General features: G+C 38.0%; 1 protein-coding gene across 1 annotated transcript in view; it reads left to right on the forward strand.

Annotated features, from left to right (window-relative positions):
• Positions 1 to 18,200, forward strand: part of RNF217 (ring finger protein 217) — a 64,725-nt gene that overhangs the window by 35,971 nt on the left and 10,554 nt on the right. The window contains exons 3-5 of the mRNA XM_058835266.1: positions 2,370 to 2,534; positions 9,816 to 10,017; positions 17,150 to 17,221. Of these exons, the coding sequence (XP_058691249.1) occupies positions 2,370 to 2,534; positions 9,816 to 10,017; positions 17,150 to 17,221 (439 nt within the window). The remainder of the gene's footprint in view (positions 1 to 2,369; positions 2,535 to 9,815; positions 10,018 to 17,149; positions 17,222 to 18,200) is intronic.

Here is an 18,200-nt window from a genome sequence, read left to right on the forward strand (position 1 = left end):
GGTAGTGAAACATAGAGTTCTCACTAGTTCAGGGCCATTTGTGGTAAGAAATTGTTATTTTGAGTTCCTGCGGTTATAGCCTCATCCTGTACTTCAGTACTTTCTGATTAATATGTTTGGAAACACCTGATGTCAGTGTGCGTGTGTAAGTTTAAATATGTATCCTGGTGGCTGCTGTATTGCTTTCACTTATGTACATGCTACAATAGAAAGATTGAGTATGCACTTAATGGATCACATATTCATCATAAAACAAACCCACAGAACTTGTGTTTTGAATTATGTTGCCTTTCTTTTAAGGAAGAAGCTTTAACTTGCAGCTTCCTGACCTGTTGATTTGGGTTCGTACTTTTTAACCACCTTTTCAACATCTCAAATGTCTGAATACTGCAACTAATAAAAGTTTTCAGGTTGTAGAACACTTACTTGTGGCTACAAGCTGCATCTTTGGTTGAAACATAACAAATATGGAGCCCTACAATATGCTCTCTATAATCTGTCTTCCCAGCAGTAGGATGCTGTCACATGTGTTGTTGAAAGACATAAATTCAGTGCTGGGAGGGAATTGGGAAGAAAAAAAGAAAGATATGGAGATATGAGTTAGGATAGGTTAGATGAGTGTCTTGTGCCTACTGGTTTTTAAAGTTTTGGAGAAGTATTTTAAAGTATTGGAAACAACCAGTGCTCTGTGTTAGTTTGGTTAGTAGCAACATATATATTCATTCTTTAGGTTCCTCAGAGGAGGAAATTTCCTTTCTGTTAAACTGGTTTTATTAGGAGAATTCATCTGGGAAGCAGAGATGCAGGTTAGTATATTTTCATTGATTCAGTGTCTTGGCCACTGGCTCATTAAATTTGAGACTGCTATTTTGTATTGCTTTTGTTTTATACTTTATCATGGCCTTGGACAAGTTTTCAGGTAAAAACTAATAATGTTTGTAATTCACATGTTTCAGTCCTAATGTGCTGTTTCCCTTTAAACAAGATGTAGTGATTGTATGTGTAAATAATTTTGGCTAGCCCCAGCAAAAAATGTAAGGGAGATCAGAGCACCTACTTTGGACTCTTAATTGTAGTCAAGGAAGCATAACACCAGTTATCATGACTCAACAGGAGGGCACAGCAGCTGGTGGGAGTGAGAAGTTGAGAAATGTGTTTCAGGGCTCGAGGATGTATTTTCCTGAGAAGCACCCCCACACCATGCATGGTCAGCACAGATGTTTCTGTGGTTTGGTGGTGAACCAAGTCTGGATGCAGATATAACCAAAAACCCCTGGTTTGGCTGGTTAAATTCCTCAGTCCCATCCATCAGCTGGGTACAAAGCCAGGGCAGTGCCAGACATGGACTGCAGCTGGAGACGGTGGGCAGGGCTCAGCAGTTGCTTGAGAGGCTGAGATGTTTTGCTACCAAACACAGCAGAAGTGAACATGTTGCAGGAGCCTGGATGTGCCTGAGTCCAACGTGGCTTCTAGTTCTTGCTTTCCTTAGTTGTGATCCAGATTGGAGGCCTGTCTTTTGTCAGATAAGTAGCTGCAATGTGCCCCTGTTGATGACTCCTGCAAACACAACAGCTGCCTTAGCTTTTCATAAAAAAAAAAAAAATAAGGAGGCTCTGGAAGAGGACGTGATGACGATGGTACCTGTTTGACACAATGATTTAAAACTGAGCGAGTGGAAAGAATAGATCCTTTCTCAATTTGAATATGGCTTGTGGTTTTACCATTAGGCGTGGTCTGTAGCAAGTGGGCTGTTTGGCACAGCCTCAGCTTGCCTTGACGCAATCAAGAGCAAAAGGAGGTGCCTGACTTCCCGTTGGTAGTTGTGGCTCTTGGATGAGAGCCTTGCTTATGGCCCCTTTTCCCAGGACCATTTCTAATATAAACGTTGTAACCCATGCTGAATTCTGTAGAGCCCTTCAGAAGACCAAGTACTTTCTGTAATAGCCTTGGCAGTGCAGTTTATTCCTAGACAAAGACAGATCCACTGCACTGAAAACTGTCAGCTAATTTTTAGGTGTTCTCACAAATGTATTGGAGGCAATTAAATAAGCTTTCTGGATTCTGCCTTTTGTCAGTTGAGGCACACAATTACTTTGGGAAATAGTGCCTGTGATTAAATCAAGCTACTTGTCCTTCATTTGATTGAGGCCTTTCCCAGCTTTAACAATTCTGTATTTTCTCTTGTTTAAAACCGAAAAGAACAAGCTAGCTTCCACAACCTCTCGTATTTTTAAAACAGAGCCTCCAAAAGATGTTAGATCTTTGCTGGGCATCTGCTCTCTTAATTGAAGAGCAGTGGTTTTAAAACAGGCTTTCTAGTTGTATCAGCACCCAGCTTGCAAATGTGTGGTGTTTTCTCATTTATACAGATCCAGTGTCCATCTTGCCAATTTGTCTGGTGTTTCAAGTGCCACTCTCCCTGGCATGAAGGTGTTAACTGCAAAGAATACAAGAAGGGGGACAAGCTGTTACGTCACTGGGCCAACGAAATCGAACACGGGCAGAGGAATGCCCAGAAGTGTCCAAAATGCAAGGTGAGCTGCTCTCCCTTGGCTTGCAGGTAGTGGCTTCAAACTGTTGAAATATACATTTTTTTATTTTTTTTTTTAAATGAGAATTTGTAGCTTCTGCTCAGCATTGGAAATGAAATTCATGGAAATTAATTGCTGTGCAGTTTCTTGTTAATGACCCATTGAGAAAAACAGGTTGGATTTTTTTGCTGGTTCCTGCACTGATTCTGCAGAATGTCTGCAGGTAAAAGAAATATTATGGAAATTACTAAGAAGGGGCTTTGATGTATGCTTAGAATCATAGAAATGTTTGAGTTAATTAATTACAGAATGAATTAATCCTATAATAAAGCTTTAAAGAAATGTAAAGCTTTAGGGAAATACAGTGCCCTTTCTCAGGTTTTCCAGAGAGTTGGAGTATATTCAATGTCTGAGTAAGGCTGAAAATACTCTGTCAACAAGTTAACTAAGGGAAACCAAGACTTGGCAAAACTGTAATTGTAGGATCGAATGTTACTTCTTCACAAGCTGTACCTCAAGGTGAGACCTCACAGGCCACACCTTGAGTGCTGCGTCCACTTAGGGGCCCTTCACTTCAAGAAGGACGTTGAGGTGCTGGAGTGAGTCCAGAGGAGGGCAACAGAGCTGATGAAGGGTCTGGAGCACAAGTCCTGCGAGGAGTGGCTGAGGTCCCCCCTGAGTCTCCTTTTTAGCCTGGAGAAAAGGAGGCTCAGGGGGGAACTTTTCATTTCCTACAACTGCCTGAAAGGAGGCTGTAGCCAGGTGAGGGTTGGCCTCTTCTCCCAGGCAACCAGTGACAGGACAAGAGGGCACAGCACCAAGCTGCACCAGGGGAGGTTCGGGCTGGACATCAGGAGGAATTTCCTTGCAGCAAGGATTGTTAAACATTGGAATGGGCTGCCAGGGAGGTGATGGAGTCACCAGCCCTAGAGGTATTCAAGAAATGACTGGATGTCACAGTGATATGGTCAGATGGCAAGGTGGTGATCAAAGGTTGAAGTTCATGATCTCAGAGGTCTTTTCCAACCTAGATGATTCTCTGAAGTCTTTCTCATTACTCAACACTGAAATGCAGCTCAACACCCTAAAAATCTCATTGATCCCCTCAAAGAAATGAGAAGTATTTCCCATTACTCATATGAGAGGCAACAACCCTGCACACCCCTGCTGCAGTTGCCCTTAGTGAAGGCTGCTCTTAAATTGTTTACTATTTTTTTCACAGCTACCAACAGAGTAGTAAGTCAAAGCTGGACTGTTTCATAGAAAATGGATATTGAATGGGAAGATTTACTTATAAACATACGAAGTATATGTCACACTTTGAGCCTTACACTGTGCAAATAAGAAAATGTTCATCAGTTTATTAAGTATCGTATTTTGGTCTTTGAGAAAGAAATGCCTGTGATGCCATAGCTTGAAATTGAAAGACTTCAAAACACTGAGGAAAATTGGAAAGCTCTGAAATCAGCAGCTGGTTGTTTACCCTTCTTCCTGCACATGTGTGACTCTAATAACAGAGTTTTTGCAGCTTGCTTTTTGGTAAGAGTTGATAGGTTTGAGTTAGTTCTAAAAATGTTCATTTTCTGGGAAGTCTTAAAGTAAAATACTTAGTTCCTTTTTGGAGTGGGAAGAAGTATGTGTTTTTATTTTAATTGTTTGATTTGTGTCCAGGTTCAGGACATGGTTCAGGTTTATGACAATGGAATTATGTAACTTGAAATAAATTGTCCAAAAAATCAAGAAAGTGGACCAAGTAAAAAAATATGAATGTGGAAAAACAGGAGTGGTAAGAAGGCAAGATCTTAAGCTGGAAAGAGAACTAAAACTGCTAAGTCTAACATTTAGCCTGAACTTAACCTGAATAAGTTAAATTTTAAAATGCCATGTTTAAATATTCAAGTCTTTTCACTATATCCAAAAGAAAAGGCTGGATGCTTGAAACTTACAGGGCTCGTTACTAATTCTGAAGCATGAAGTTGCATGAGCTTGGCTGCTAATTTAAAAAATACCTGAGGCTTCTTTTCTTAATCAAAGAAAAATAAAACCTCCTACATAGTAAGAGGCAGTATGGAAACTTAAGAAACTAGCCCAGAAAAAGGACCTCTGTTAAGTCTGTCCTGGTAATGTAACATGTAATTGAATATCGAAGAAGGAATTCAACCTTTTATTAAACTGTGTTGTTACCCTCACTTGATACATTTTTTCTTCAGAGGTAAAAAAAAGTTTTCTGTCTACAATCTCAAAAATGTTTCTCTCAACATACTGTTTATTTTTAAGTCAGATCTATAACCTGCAAGTAATCAAAAGTACCACTTGGGTGGCAGTTAGTTCAAAAAATACATCTTTGAGTAGTAAAAAAAATATATATCTTAAGCAGTATTCTTCATCTCATCTTTAGTAGGTGTTTGGCACGTGGGGATAAGCATTCTGACAGGTAACAATTTGAAGTCAGAGGGATTAGATCTAATACTTCTCTGCCTTTCTCTCCCATTCATCCCTCCCTCCAAAACCTGTATATGAAATAATATTGAATCAGATGATAATCCTATTTCTAAATAAAATAGTGACAGAGAAAATAATTAGTAACACAGTATTTGATTTATCCATGTCCTAGGTCCACAGAGGCAATGTTTCTTGTGAAAACATACTTTATTTTTAACCTCTTTCATATTTTGGTTGAAAATTTGTGGCATCCAAAATTGGCAAACAGATTGTGGGAAAGTCAAATTGTGCCTAAAGATATTAGTATTTCACTTTTACACTAAAGCTGAAATTAATGGAAGTTAATGGTAGAAACTTAAGTTAGAGGTACAGTTTCTTTACTGAGGTAGTATGTAAACTTACTGTTAACTTCTGAAGTGTGATACTGATTACATTGTAAACTGTGACCATATTTTACAGATAGCTTCTGGAGATAATTATTTATACACACAGACACATACACACACAGACTCTTTTTAGTTGTACCATGGAGAAATCAAATGCATTATCTTGTCTGGGCATGCAGGTGAGAAAATCTAAACACACTTACAGGGTATGTGTATACAGAGGCAGATCCTCAGGCAAATATGAGTATTTCATATTGGTTTGGGTAAGTGATTTGTAAGAACATAATCCTTTGTAATGTGAATATAGTGGGGACTGTTAGATAAGCTTAAACTTGATTACTTTTTCCTGAAGTTGGATACAGCTTTAGTGCATCTAATAGAAAGAGCTTATATTTACCTGGTCTCTCCAAGATGTGTTTACATAAGATAATAAAAGTGTTACACACTGTCCAAATGCTTAATTTTAGATTCATGTTGTGACTGTGTGTCAATATGAAAATATGAAAAAATGCTACTTTCTTAAACTGTATCTTAGATTTATTTTGACTTTTTTTCCTTAATAGAGCCTTTTCCAAATTTACTATACACTATTTTGAGAGTCAGTTTAGACCATTTTTCTAAACAAGACTTGTCCAAAAAGTGCTGGTCTTGTTCTAGAGCAAACTGGGTAATGAGTGCAAATTTGCTACATGTTACTGGATGCCATTTGCCAAAATCTATAACATTACTTGTCTTTCCTCAGTACAGTTTTAAGGGGTTATTTTTTACAATTTCTTGGTATGTTTACAACAAAATGCTTTTCTTTCTACAAGTGTTTTTACAGTACAACAAACCAAGGAAATGCTCCACGTTGGTGTTACCTTACCACAGATTTCAAATGCAGCACTATCTGAGGAAACACCACATAGCAGCTCCATCTTAGAAGGCTTTGAATAGCAGCAGAAATTTAAGAACAAGCATGTCAATGCAAACAAAGGAATGTGTACTTATTATCTGTTCTGATTCATATAAGCATTATCAAATAATTCAAGGCATAGTTTTTGGAAGCACTCTGCATTAATTAATTAATTGTCATCCTCTGGAGGGATGAGAGTCCTCATTTGTATACAAAGGGATAAAGCTGTGCAGGTTTTCTTTAGGGGTGGAGTAGATGTAGCCAGTTATCCTCAGAACTCTTGGCAGTGATTTTCCTAGGAGATTTCTATGAGAGGGCATGTAATATGTAGAGGGAGTAAAATGAGGGTCTGAAATAGCCACTGTGCTACTTCAGTTGTCTACTTAAGACTCTGAACTGGATGTGTTTGCCCTTGATGTGTAGTTTTCACTCCTGTTGTTCTGGAAGTTATTGTTGGGTTTCTGAACAGCTAAACCTTCCCCTGTAAGGTGAGTGTACATCTTTGGTTTTGAACAAGCCGTGGGTGAGGGATGAAGCCTGTAGCTTTGATTGAATGCATGGGGGCAGAAACTGGGCTTGCAGTTGCCGTGCTGCAGGGGAACCTGCAGCCACATGGCACTGGGCCCCGCAGAGCCGCAGCTTCCCATAGCCAGCGGCATTCCCGACCCCGTGCATTCCCCCGGCTGCGCCATGGCGCTGTCAGTGGAGCAGGAACACTTGTGATAGATATCTGAGCCATCGGCGATCTCGTTCTCAACCTATAGATTTGTAATCCATCTCTGTCAGTGGAGTATCTGGAGGGCACGGAGTCATGCCCATGTGAACCGGAGATGAAGTTGATCTGCTGAGATGTCATGTCTTAGGTTTGAAAGCAGCCTGACCAAATAGTACAAAGTTCACCTGGCATTGTCAGTCTGCAAAACATGTGACAGGGAGTCCAGCCCTGCATCTAAGGTTTGTGGGGGTTTTTACTTTGTTTTTTTTAATCAAGTCTTTACTCACTGGAAAAAAGGAAAGTTTTTGCAATAAGAAGGTATAGGCGAGTATAGCCGGTTGTTCCAGATTTACAGCATTTGAAGATGGTTATATGTGCAGATGAGTATTGACTAAAATATTTTTATGGCTTGCTTTTTCAAGAAGCAAACATGAAGTGCATGTGGTTACAGTAGTTGTCTGTAAGAAAATAAATCCTTATCAACTTCTTTTATGTTTCAAGAGGACAGTATATCTGGAGAATTTAGGGCAGAAACAAGTAGATTGACAAACTGCTCAGGAGTAATGCATGACTTAACTGGAGCTGGAAGCATGGGTAGAAGGATGGCAGGCAGTTAATATGAGGTGGATATTTCTGAAAGATATGAAAGGTAGAACATAAAAGGTTATTGCTAGCATGTCCTTGAAGTTCTTACTACCAATAAAAATTAACTTATTTTTGAAATGTGTAGTAATTTTGGTTTGCATCTAGGATTTTTATAGAGTCCAGGATTATACAGAATTACGAGGATGAATGGTAACTTAATTGGGTTCATACATTAGAGAAGAGAGAGGAGACTTCAACAGTCTTGATTCAAAAAGAGAATAAAGCAACCAGTTAATTCTCATTAGTCACAAAATCTAGTTTCCTCATTTACGTTTTTAAGATAGAATCAGCAGATGAGGACAATTACCCTTTAAATTACAAAAGTCTGTAAGAGTTGCTGTGTGAGATTGTCCCCTGAAAAATTAATTAAAAATAAATTTTGAAGTTAATTTGTCAAAACACTTTAAGTTGCTATTAAAATTCCTTCATTTCAGCTCAAGTTAATTTGAGAAATTGCAGTAAATAAACAATGGCTCCATAAGTGGGGGTCAACATTTTTTTTCACATGTAACCTGAGACATAAAAAGTTGAACTAACAATGTAATGTCCCTTTTTAAAAAAAAACAGTGTATATCTTTTTAAGTTATGCTTATTGGGTAGATTTCTCTTTCCACTTTGCCTGCTGTCAGTGCTTAACTGTGAAAGTTTTGAAGTCAGGGGGCTTATAAAGCTCGTCAGCAATGGTGTTTATTCAGGTGCTTTTGGAAAACAGACACCTGTAATACAACAGAATTCTCAGGGGTAGGGGAGGGTGTTTGCTTGGTCAGACAAACTTTAAGTCTACTAGAATACTTTCCCACTAGAAAGCATTGTTTTTAATAGCACAGTTCTCTCTTTTGTGAATGTCTTTCCCTTCTTTTGTATAAAAGCAGCATTTGAAAGCATAGAAATGCAAATCCTGAGATCACTACTGTGGCACAGGGATGCTGGCAGGTATATCTGGAACTACTGTTACATTTGTAACTCTGTTACATGTATATAGTGCCAGTTTCAGTAGATGTTGGCGTGAGCAAAGTGAGAGCCCAGATCACCCCGATCAATACCAAAGAACAAATGCATGTGACCCTCTCAAGAATGTTGGATAGCCCAGGAGTCATGAGCTTCTCTGGAGCTTGCTGAGCTTTCAGTGTCTCTGGCTTGTAGGGTCACCGAGTCATCATGCCATGTCCTGTACCTCCCCGCAAAAAAAATATGTGTAGGTAAATATAAGAGTTTCAGGAGGCATTGATTTATCTGTTGCAATTTTTAACAGGTGAAACTTAAATTGTATGTAATGGAAAAAAGTATTCCCAGGGAGGATGGTGAAGGATGGTGATTGCTCAAAGAGGCTGTGACATACCCATGCTTGGAAACTTTTTAAATCTAGTGGGATGATACCTGAAGCAATCTGATCTAGCTGGAGTTACCCCAGCTTGGAGTTAGGGGTTAAAATAGATGACCCCTGAGCATCACTTGCAACCTCAGTTATTAGGCTATCTACCATTCCACTGTGGAATGTGGTCTTTGAATGCAGGATAAGGAACTATTTATGCAGGCAATCAGTAGAAAGATGGCTGTAGAACTGGGGCAGCCCTGTTTGATGCTGTACTGTGGGTATCATGAAAGCTTGGTATGATTTTTTATTCCACGTACAGTTTTATAGTTTGTGGTTCTTTTTTTCTTAAGAATGAAAAAGCATCCATGCTTCTCAAATCACACACTGTAACAGCAGTGTCTCTCTGGTGTTTATTACAAAATGCCAAATCAATTTGTGATGGAAAAGGGAGTGGAGCCACAGGTGGCCTAAGAAGGAAACCCATCTGTGGAGGGGTCAAACAGAGTTCATAACTATATTCACTGTGTTGCTTTTATTTTTGATAAAGTTTGGTGCTAACACATTTACTTCAGCAATAAAACCAAAATTTCAGTAAGGGCAAGTATTCTCGTCTGATATGAAGAGTATTTAAACAAAACAGGAGGATTAGGTAGGAAATGGGAATCTGGAAACAATAGAACTCACATTTAATGCTCTGGAACATCCCTCAGAAAACCATTCTTGTCTTAAGCCAGCTGCAGTATTAATTAATGCAAATACTGATTTAGCAGGGGGTTACTTGCAGCTTCTTTCATCTGGCACATGAACTGCCCCTGGTAGTGGCCACTTTCCTGTGCTTAGGAAGGAGGGAAAAATAATATTTCTTTTTTTCCTTCTGCTCATACAGATCCACATCCAGAGGACCGAAGGGTGTGACCACATGACCTGTTCACAGTGTAACACTAATTTCTGTTACCGTTGTGGGGAGAGATACCGCCAGCTCCGCTTCTTTGGAGATCACACATCAAACCTCAGTATCTTTGGATGCAAATACCGCTACCTCCCCGAGAGACCACATTTAAGGAGATTAGTGCGAGGTTCTGTCTGTGGTGAGTGGATTAATGCTCCTTGTGGAGAGCTGCACAATGAAGTGATGGGGGGGGATAGAGCAATTACAGTTAAATTAAAACTAGTGGTTTAAAGGATTGGATGGGCAACTTGTTTTTCAGTTATTCAGAAGGTGGCCTATTAAGTATGTTTAAGTATATGGCATTTTCCCTTTTTAGATGAACTGTGTATGATTAAGTATTGTGTCATCATCTGATAGCTTGTTTCCTAATTTTTTTTTTAATAATATGTAAGCAAATTGAAAAGTGCTGTCAATATGCATGTCACTGGCTGTGTTCACTATTCTGAAGGTATATTGGAGAAATGGCTCAGAGGAGGAACCTTAATTAAATTTACCTTGGTGTAAGTATTTGAATAAAGTGCTCTTTGGATTTGAACCTGATCTGAGTTTAAAAACTCAAGGTTTTCCCATATAAATAGGAGGCCACTACTTTAACTGTTACCTTTAGTTCAGATAAAATCAGCTTAAAACAAAATACAACTTGTATACATTAATTTTGCTCACAAAAGTATGATACCAAAAATGTCTTTTTATTAAACAAAAAGGCACTAGTAATTTGCTTTTGAGCCAGATAGATATCTGTCTCAACCTACAGAAGCACAAGATAATAAAGTAGACTATTACATTATGTGATGTCTTTCATATATGTGAAGTTCATTGTAGTGAATTTACAGCATGTGATGTGACCTATGTTACAGGAAATAACTGTATTTCTGTATAACTGTATAACAGTATTAACTGTCAAAAACTGGGAATCTATCAAGGAAAACAGAACTTTTCATACTTTGAATTAAGGCATAAAAAATGGCGATGACTTGTAGTTCCCCTAGGATGAGGAAATGCTTTGAGTTCGATTGTAGGGGTAAAGGCAAGAGATAGAACATATGGGGAAAAAGCAGGCCTGAGGTGAAAACATTACTCCTGAGCCAGACATGTTCCTGTAAGAAAACTAGGTGGTTTCCAGAGTAATGTAAGAATTGACATACAAACTCATAGACCCAGTAATAAAAATGCCAGTCTTGCTACTCTGCACTGTGGCAGGTGCACAAACCTGGAATGCTTGTTTTAAACAGGTGACAATATGTCATCCAAGCCCATTAGTTTGATCTCAGGGGCTTGCAAGGCTTTGGTAACCAGCTTTGAGAGAAGTGATTTAAAGATTCAGAAATAACTAGAAAGGAGCTGAAAATTGAAAATGATTGGAGGTACCTACTCTGAAACATTTGGTAGAGATGAATGAACACATGAGAAGATCTTGTCTAGTTGAAAGACAGTGGGGCACATGAATATAAACATTCATTAATAAATTTAGGCTTAAACTTCAAGAACTGTTTCAAAGCACTTAGTAAGATTTCAGAAGGGCTTTTAGTAATAGCCACAATGGCAAACAATGTAAGCTGTTTTTAAATAGATCTTGTTATATTTGGTGTAATTAGTCTCTGCTGTAGCAACAGATTGTACTCGGAGACATTACCAGGTCAGTGCTGCTCACATGCAGAATCATGGGTAACCTTATTAGAATCATAGAATAGTTTGGGCTGAGAGGGACCTTTAAAGGCCGCCTGCAGTGAGCAGGGGCATCTTCAACTAAATCAGGTTGCCCAGAGACCTGTTCAGTCTGGCCTTGGATATTAAAGCTCTATGGCATATATGTGCTCATATTTACAAGGTCATGCATAGAGAAGGTATCAGATATTTTTATTTTCATCTGTTTGCAAGTGTACTTGTGGTTTGCATTGATTAATAAACCAAGAAAGATGAGCAAAGCTCAAAGCCTCAGATTATATTTCTCTTAAGGTTTTTTTGTTACAAATTTCTCTCCAAAACTCCCTCTGTCATATAATGTGATTTCTCACAAGAATGGGCCTCATCTGAATAGAGACAGAGGTATCTGACACTGTCAGCACCTGTAGTAATTGCCCACATTTTTACAATAGCTTGTTAACACTCAAGTTGCCAATAATTCAAAGAATTCTTCGTCAGTACTTATGACCCTAAATCTGTCATCGCTACAGCTCTAGATTTGAATATTGATCTTTATTGAACTTCATGAATAACTACCAAAATACTCCAGAGATCTAACAGAACTCACATGTGAAAATTAAAAATTACAATCTTTAGAAATTTGCATCAGATTTGAATTTGGGAATTAAGCTCACAGCTCTTCTTCCATTGCAGTAGATTTGGACTATGACTTGCATGTATGAGCCAGTCTAGGTTTTTGTACTTCTTTCCACACAAGTGCACGTGTGGATTTTCACATCTGTTTTTAGAAATGCATTATGTTGCTGTAAGATCGTACCTCCTGGCCTTTAGAAGAAGGTATAATTACAAACTGTGATACAGTTTACTTGTGGATTCTGCCACTTTCAGTGCTGGAAGTTTACTAGGGTCATCTATCTTTGCAAAACAGAATTCAGCAGAATTGATCTGTGGCTGTTAATTTGGCTTGTAGAAAGGTCTGTCTAGTGAGTCTGTCCCCAGAAATGGTCAGTTAGAAATAAGATCTCACTCCCTGTTTGTTTCCAGTAATCATTGCTTTAGATGCTTTCTCAGTAAGGTTTGTATCTGAACCTTTGCTTTATAACCCTCAGTGGATGGATCCTTCACTGGTTTTTACAGTTTTTAAATTTTGGCTTCCACAACATTTGTGGTAGAGGCTCTAGGATTTCACTATGTCATGTAGAGAAAGTCCTGTTGTTTCTTTATTGATTCCTAATAATTTCATTGGCTACTTTTGTTATCATGAAATTGAGTAAATAATAATTGCTTGCTGGCCTTTTCATATCATTCTTTTACGGACTGTCCATCAGATTCTACTTTGTCACGATATTTGATTTCTTTTTTTTGTGTTTTATGTGTTGAGCACAAGCTTACTAGTCTTAATCACTTATGATCAAATTTAAAACCCAAAAATGTTGAATTCCAGTTGGGGATCAAGCCCAGGCTCAGGAAGGTCCCAGTAAATATAAATATGTAAATAGTTTATCAGGCATGAGAGAAGCATTATGATCAACAGGTGTTACTGCACAAGCCTGGGTTTTGGTTCTGTTCTGAAAGTCAGCAGAAGAGATGGTAGCAGAGATGCCATTAAAAGCATAGCCTCTACATTTTAGTAACATGTAGTAAGAAGCAAAGGTTGAATTTCCTGTAGAAAAGCGCCTCTGCAAGTTAGCGGAGTAGTGGAAATTAAAGGAATGTTATCTTGGCTATCTGTGGGAGACTGGTGTGGAGTTGCTAGATATGTGGGGGTTTTGTATGACTTTTTATTTTATTGCTATGGAGAAGAAATACTTTAATAAATGTGATTTTGTAGCTATGTGGAGTGAAGGTTTTTTTGGGTTGTATCTAAAATCTGGCTAGGTGGAATGTGTAGAAAGATCGCCACATGGCAGGCTGCCATGCTGTTATGATTTCTGTCGAGAAGCAAGTGCATACAGTCACAAACTGCTCTGCAGTAAAAATAGGGGAAAAGCTTTTATGGCACCATAAATTTGAACATACTTTTCTTCATAAACCAGCTGTTATGTAAAGGTAATGTTATGTAAGAGTAATAGTAATCACAGGGAGAAACCTGGGAGCAGAAGTGATGTCTGACATTTCTCTCCCTTCTTTAGCCAGCATGTTTTTTGGAGAAACTGTCCTGTGACCAGTACCGTCAACTGCAATTGTTCTTATTCTTCCATCCCAGCAGACTTAGAGATTTCATTCTCATTACAATTGTTTGGCTGAATTGTTGAAAGCAGAATGGTTGGTTATAACTGGAGTCAGTGGTGAATTATATAGGAAGGAAAAGTGTACTTAAGTGTACTCAAGACACCACTGGAATACCACCTGGATTCAGTTGATGAATTGTGTTCAAAATCAATTGCTAGGTACTTCATGGATCTGTAACAAGACACAAGATGTAGTGAAGCTATTCAAGCAAATTAATATTTCTTGCATGGTAACCAGCATTTCAGATGGGATTCTGAAAGCAGGATGTTTTCAGATCTGACTGATGTTTACCACTGTCACAAGCATAGCACAAGGTTCACTACATGTAAGCATGGCTCTGAGCCTCACAGAAGACAGCATACAATTCTGTGATCTAACCTTCATTAGTAACTTCATATTTTAGTCGGTCTGACTTGTAAGAAGTTGTCTCTATGTGCTTGATAAGACTCTTTAAATACAAATGCAGACTTTGATTAGAACTTATGTCTACATAGATACTGCTGTTTTGATTTGAAGCAGACATTTTTATTGTCTCTGCTTAAACTATTATGATATTTAGACTTAAAAGGTAAAAATTTAGTATTTCTCATATGTTGGTGATTAAATCTGTTTTATAAAACTAATCTATTAATTTTTTATGTGGCAAAGAATTCTCTAAGGATATATGGGGGTTTGAATATATTACCCTAAAGCCTGTAACTAAACCCAAAGTCAGGCAAGGAAAAAGTATTCCCTCATGTTTCCTGGAATACTTTGTTATTTTGCAGAAAAACGTAGTTCTCTATATCACAAAGAAGGCAACCTCTCTGAGACACCTGCAAATACAGTTGTTATACAACCACAATTGTCTACATCTTCATGCTGGACTATCCAGTAGAGAAATTGTTTTCCCATTAATTTGAGTGCAGTTGTAAAAAGGTTCTATTTCAATTTCTTTTTGTTAAGTTACCCATAAAACTAGCTTTGGGTAACAGCAAACTGGCTGTCATAACCTACTGCTGAGATCACCACATGGGCTAATGACCCAAGATTTTATTCAGCTCTGAAGCAGGTGTTACATTTGCTCTCTGTGTCGGAGCTAACAGATGTAGGACAGTGTAGTGCGTGCAGCAAGCATCCTTAGTCTCAGTGACATTTCTTGGTGTGTCACGATTCTCTCCATGATTAAGAGCCTCATAATCCTTTGAACTATTACAAATGATGTTTGTCAAACTGGAATTGGATATAAAGTAGTTTTAAATTCTGACATGTAAAACTGAGCATTTTGTAATTGTTTTGTACAATGCAGATAAAAATTATTGAAGCAAATAATCCATAACCTACTATTTTGCCTGTGATTGCTGCTCTGTGTACTCTTCCTGATGGCAACATTTGCAAGCCTTGTTCACCTCTTGTTGTTTGTTAGTTTTAGTGGACAAAGATAAGAAAATAGTAACAATTTAAATGTGACAGATACGCAAGTAGAAAAAGTATTTGTTTTGAAATTTGATCTTTAAAAATAATGCATTGATAACCAAAAGAAGATACAGTCTCATGATGATGAAAAGGTCATTTTTTTCTATAAGATCTTGTAACTACACGATACTTGTGACTTCATATTCACAGGCAGAAGGAAAGACATTACTCATGCTTTATTTCAGCTCTGAGTTTGTCAAATGTAAGTAAACAAATTCTTGAATTAGCTCAGGAACTGTTCTTTGTGTCTGAAAAGAAGTTATTCCGATTAAAGGCTAGCTCAGCCCTTCCCATACGCTCTGTTCCTGCATATTCAGTCACTAGCTCAGTGATTTAAGTTTTTAATAATTTTGGTACCAAACATCAGAATTTTCCAGTGTTCTAATTACATGGCTATTAATGAAGTAAGGAGTCCAGTCCATACCTTAAGCCTCTAACATTTTACAAGCTTTACTTGAAATTGTTGAAGGCTCTGGTAATGTTTTAAAATGTTTTTACTTTCTTATTTTTGGACCTTTCTTGAGATTTTCCATCACTTTTCATTCATTTTTCTGTCTACACTTGAATAATGTATTTGACAAGTTCTGTGTGTATAGAACATAGCTCAGTGGAGTCAGGAAGGTATGCCATTAGGATGCCTAGCAACTAGAGTAATACAAATATTTGACTTTTTTTTTTTCTTTTAGGAATTAGTGTTTCCCACCCTCAACACTCCAATGAAATTTAAAAGCTATTAAAGCAGAGCAAGAAAAAGAACAGTTCGTTTAACTGCTGTAAATATTTCCAAAATATCTAATTTTTCCTCCAGACTGCTCAAATTAGTGTCTCAGGTTATGGAAATGATTACTTCATTGTAGAATGAAGTAATCCACTTACTGAAATCTGATATGAGTGATTTGAGAGAGGGAAGGACAGGGAAGAGAGAAGTAACAGCCTCAGTTTTTCTCCCCTTCTAGAGGTGATCTTTCAAACACATACCTAACTTGAAGAGTTGCAGAATTTCAAGTCCCTGCTCCAGCCACTGATATATCAGTAAAAATGCCTGCCCCTCCTACATTTTCAAACAGCTCAGTTAAGTGATGTCTTTGACCCAACTGCTCAGCCAACAGAGCCAGGGAGATTCTTCCATTCAAAGTGTGCAGTGCAAGGAAGATACCTTGGGTTCTGGTTCAGTTTCAAATTCACTTTTTCAGCAAGATCCCTGCCTTCATTCTGTGAACTTCTACAAATCATGAACTTATCAGGAATGAAGAATATGAACATGCTTTATTTGTTCTTGTTCTTACGCTCTAGCGAGTATGCTGCTCAACATCACTGCACTACTCATGTAAGAGCCACAACATCTCCTTATAAATGTAGATCTGAAATAGACTTGGCTGAGGTTTGACTTAGACCTAAATCACAGCTGTACATGAGCACTTCAATGTAGCCTTTTAAAGAGAGCAGAAATGTATTTAGAGGTGATGGTCTCATCACCTTGAGCTAACCTAAACTTTCCAAGATGCTAGTTTGCTTGGCATCTCTCCAGGCTGGTTGCTGTGCAGTAGGATTCCGGAGAAGCCAAATTATAATAGCTTTATAGCTATCACATTCCTGTCGATGCTTGAGGGATTTCAGAATGGAAACAGAAATAAATGCAAGATGTTAATGTATGAAATAAGCTGTGCTGAAAGAGTTGTGGTGGGTGAAGAGGGCAAAGAGAAGGGTGTGTAGGGAGCTGACAAAGGGAGTGTGTGTGTGTAGGGAGCTGTGTGGTGATTAGCTCCTGGCTGAATTTGTAGGATGAAACTACAAATAGGAATCATATTTATAGAGGTAAAAAATATTATTTTTAAAATAACAGATTAAAATAATTCCTGATATTGAAATATTTATGAATTGTTGGAAAGGAAAAAATAAAAATTCCTTCTTTGAACTATTTAATTAATTTTGCATTTCAGCTGGAAAACTACTCATTACACCCCTAATATTGGTTCTGGGACTGGCACTGGGAGCCATAGCTGTTGTAATAGGTAAGAGTTACATATATGAATTAATCTAATCCTGGTTATGCAGTGACTTTCTCTATATGACATGTCAAAGACATGGAGACAAAGTACAGATTCCACTGTTTTAGTATTAAAGATGACTTTTTTCTAAAAGAAGTTTTTTTTTTAATTTATGCTTACTAACTTTATTTTTGTTCCCATTTATTTGGTTTTCCAAATAAACATCTTTAACTGCTGTAGATAAACTAGCAAAAAGTCCAGAGTAACTTAAATGTAATTCTTGGGGGCTGATTGACTTGCACCCAGCCTTTAATCACCCCACAGTTTTATGATCTTGGTCATGTCTATGACAAGATTTTTAGGGAACTAAAGCCTAGTCCCAAGAGCTCACCAGCTTGTAGATGCAACAGCAACAAATCAGCAAATTGGGATGAGTCAGTCTCAAAACATGACCCAGTGCGATGGCTGCCAAATTATATTCCATCACAAAAACTGGTATTGTGAACTCACTTGATTACAGTATCAAAGCTCTGTTAATGTGGTTGTATTAACATGAACGCAGATATTTTAGCAAAACTGTTGTTTGCCTGGCTTAGCTGAGTTTTCCTGCAGAAACAGGACTTGCTGTGACAAGAAGAGGTATCAGTTTGCTCATGTGAGTTCATATCCACTCTTTATGTTGGCAGCAATGTCATTCAGGGGTCATGCTGCTTCACAGCTTCTCATCAAACTGCTTATTCCACTGAGAATTTGCAGTGAATGCCCAGCCCTGAGGTATATTGGGATGTGGCACTTTATTTCTGTGTAATAAAGCCAAAATACACCAGGAGAGTTATATTAATACGGTTGTAAGTAACCAATCAACCTATAACCAAAATACTGTTACAGCTTTTCTAGACTACATCTTGCCAAATAAGGAATATTGCTATAATTTCTGTATTTAGACCAAACATCTTCACTGAAGAGGGTGAGCGATGTCTATCTTAAATATTCATTCTATTCA

This window comes from Poecile atricapillus, chromosome 3 (genome assembly GCF_030490865.1).
Source record: "Poecile atricapillus isolate bPoeAtr1 chromosome 3, bPoeAtr1.hap1, whole genome shotgun sequence".
In the NCBI taxonomy this organism is placed as follows: domain Eukaryota; kingdom Metazoa; phylum Chordata; class Aves; order Passeriformes; family Paridae; genus Poecile; species Poecile atricapillus.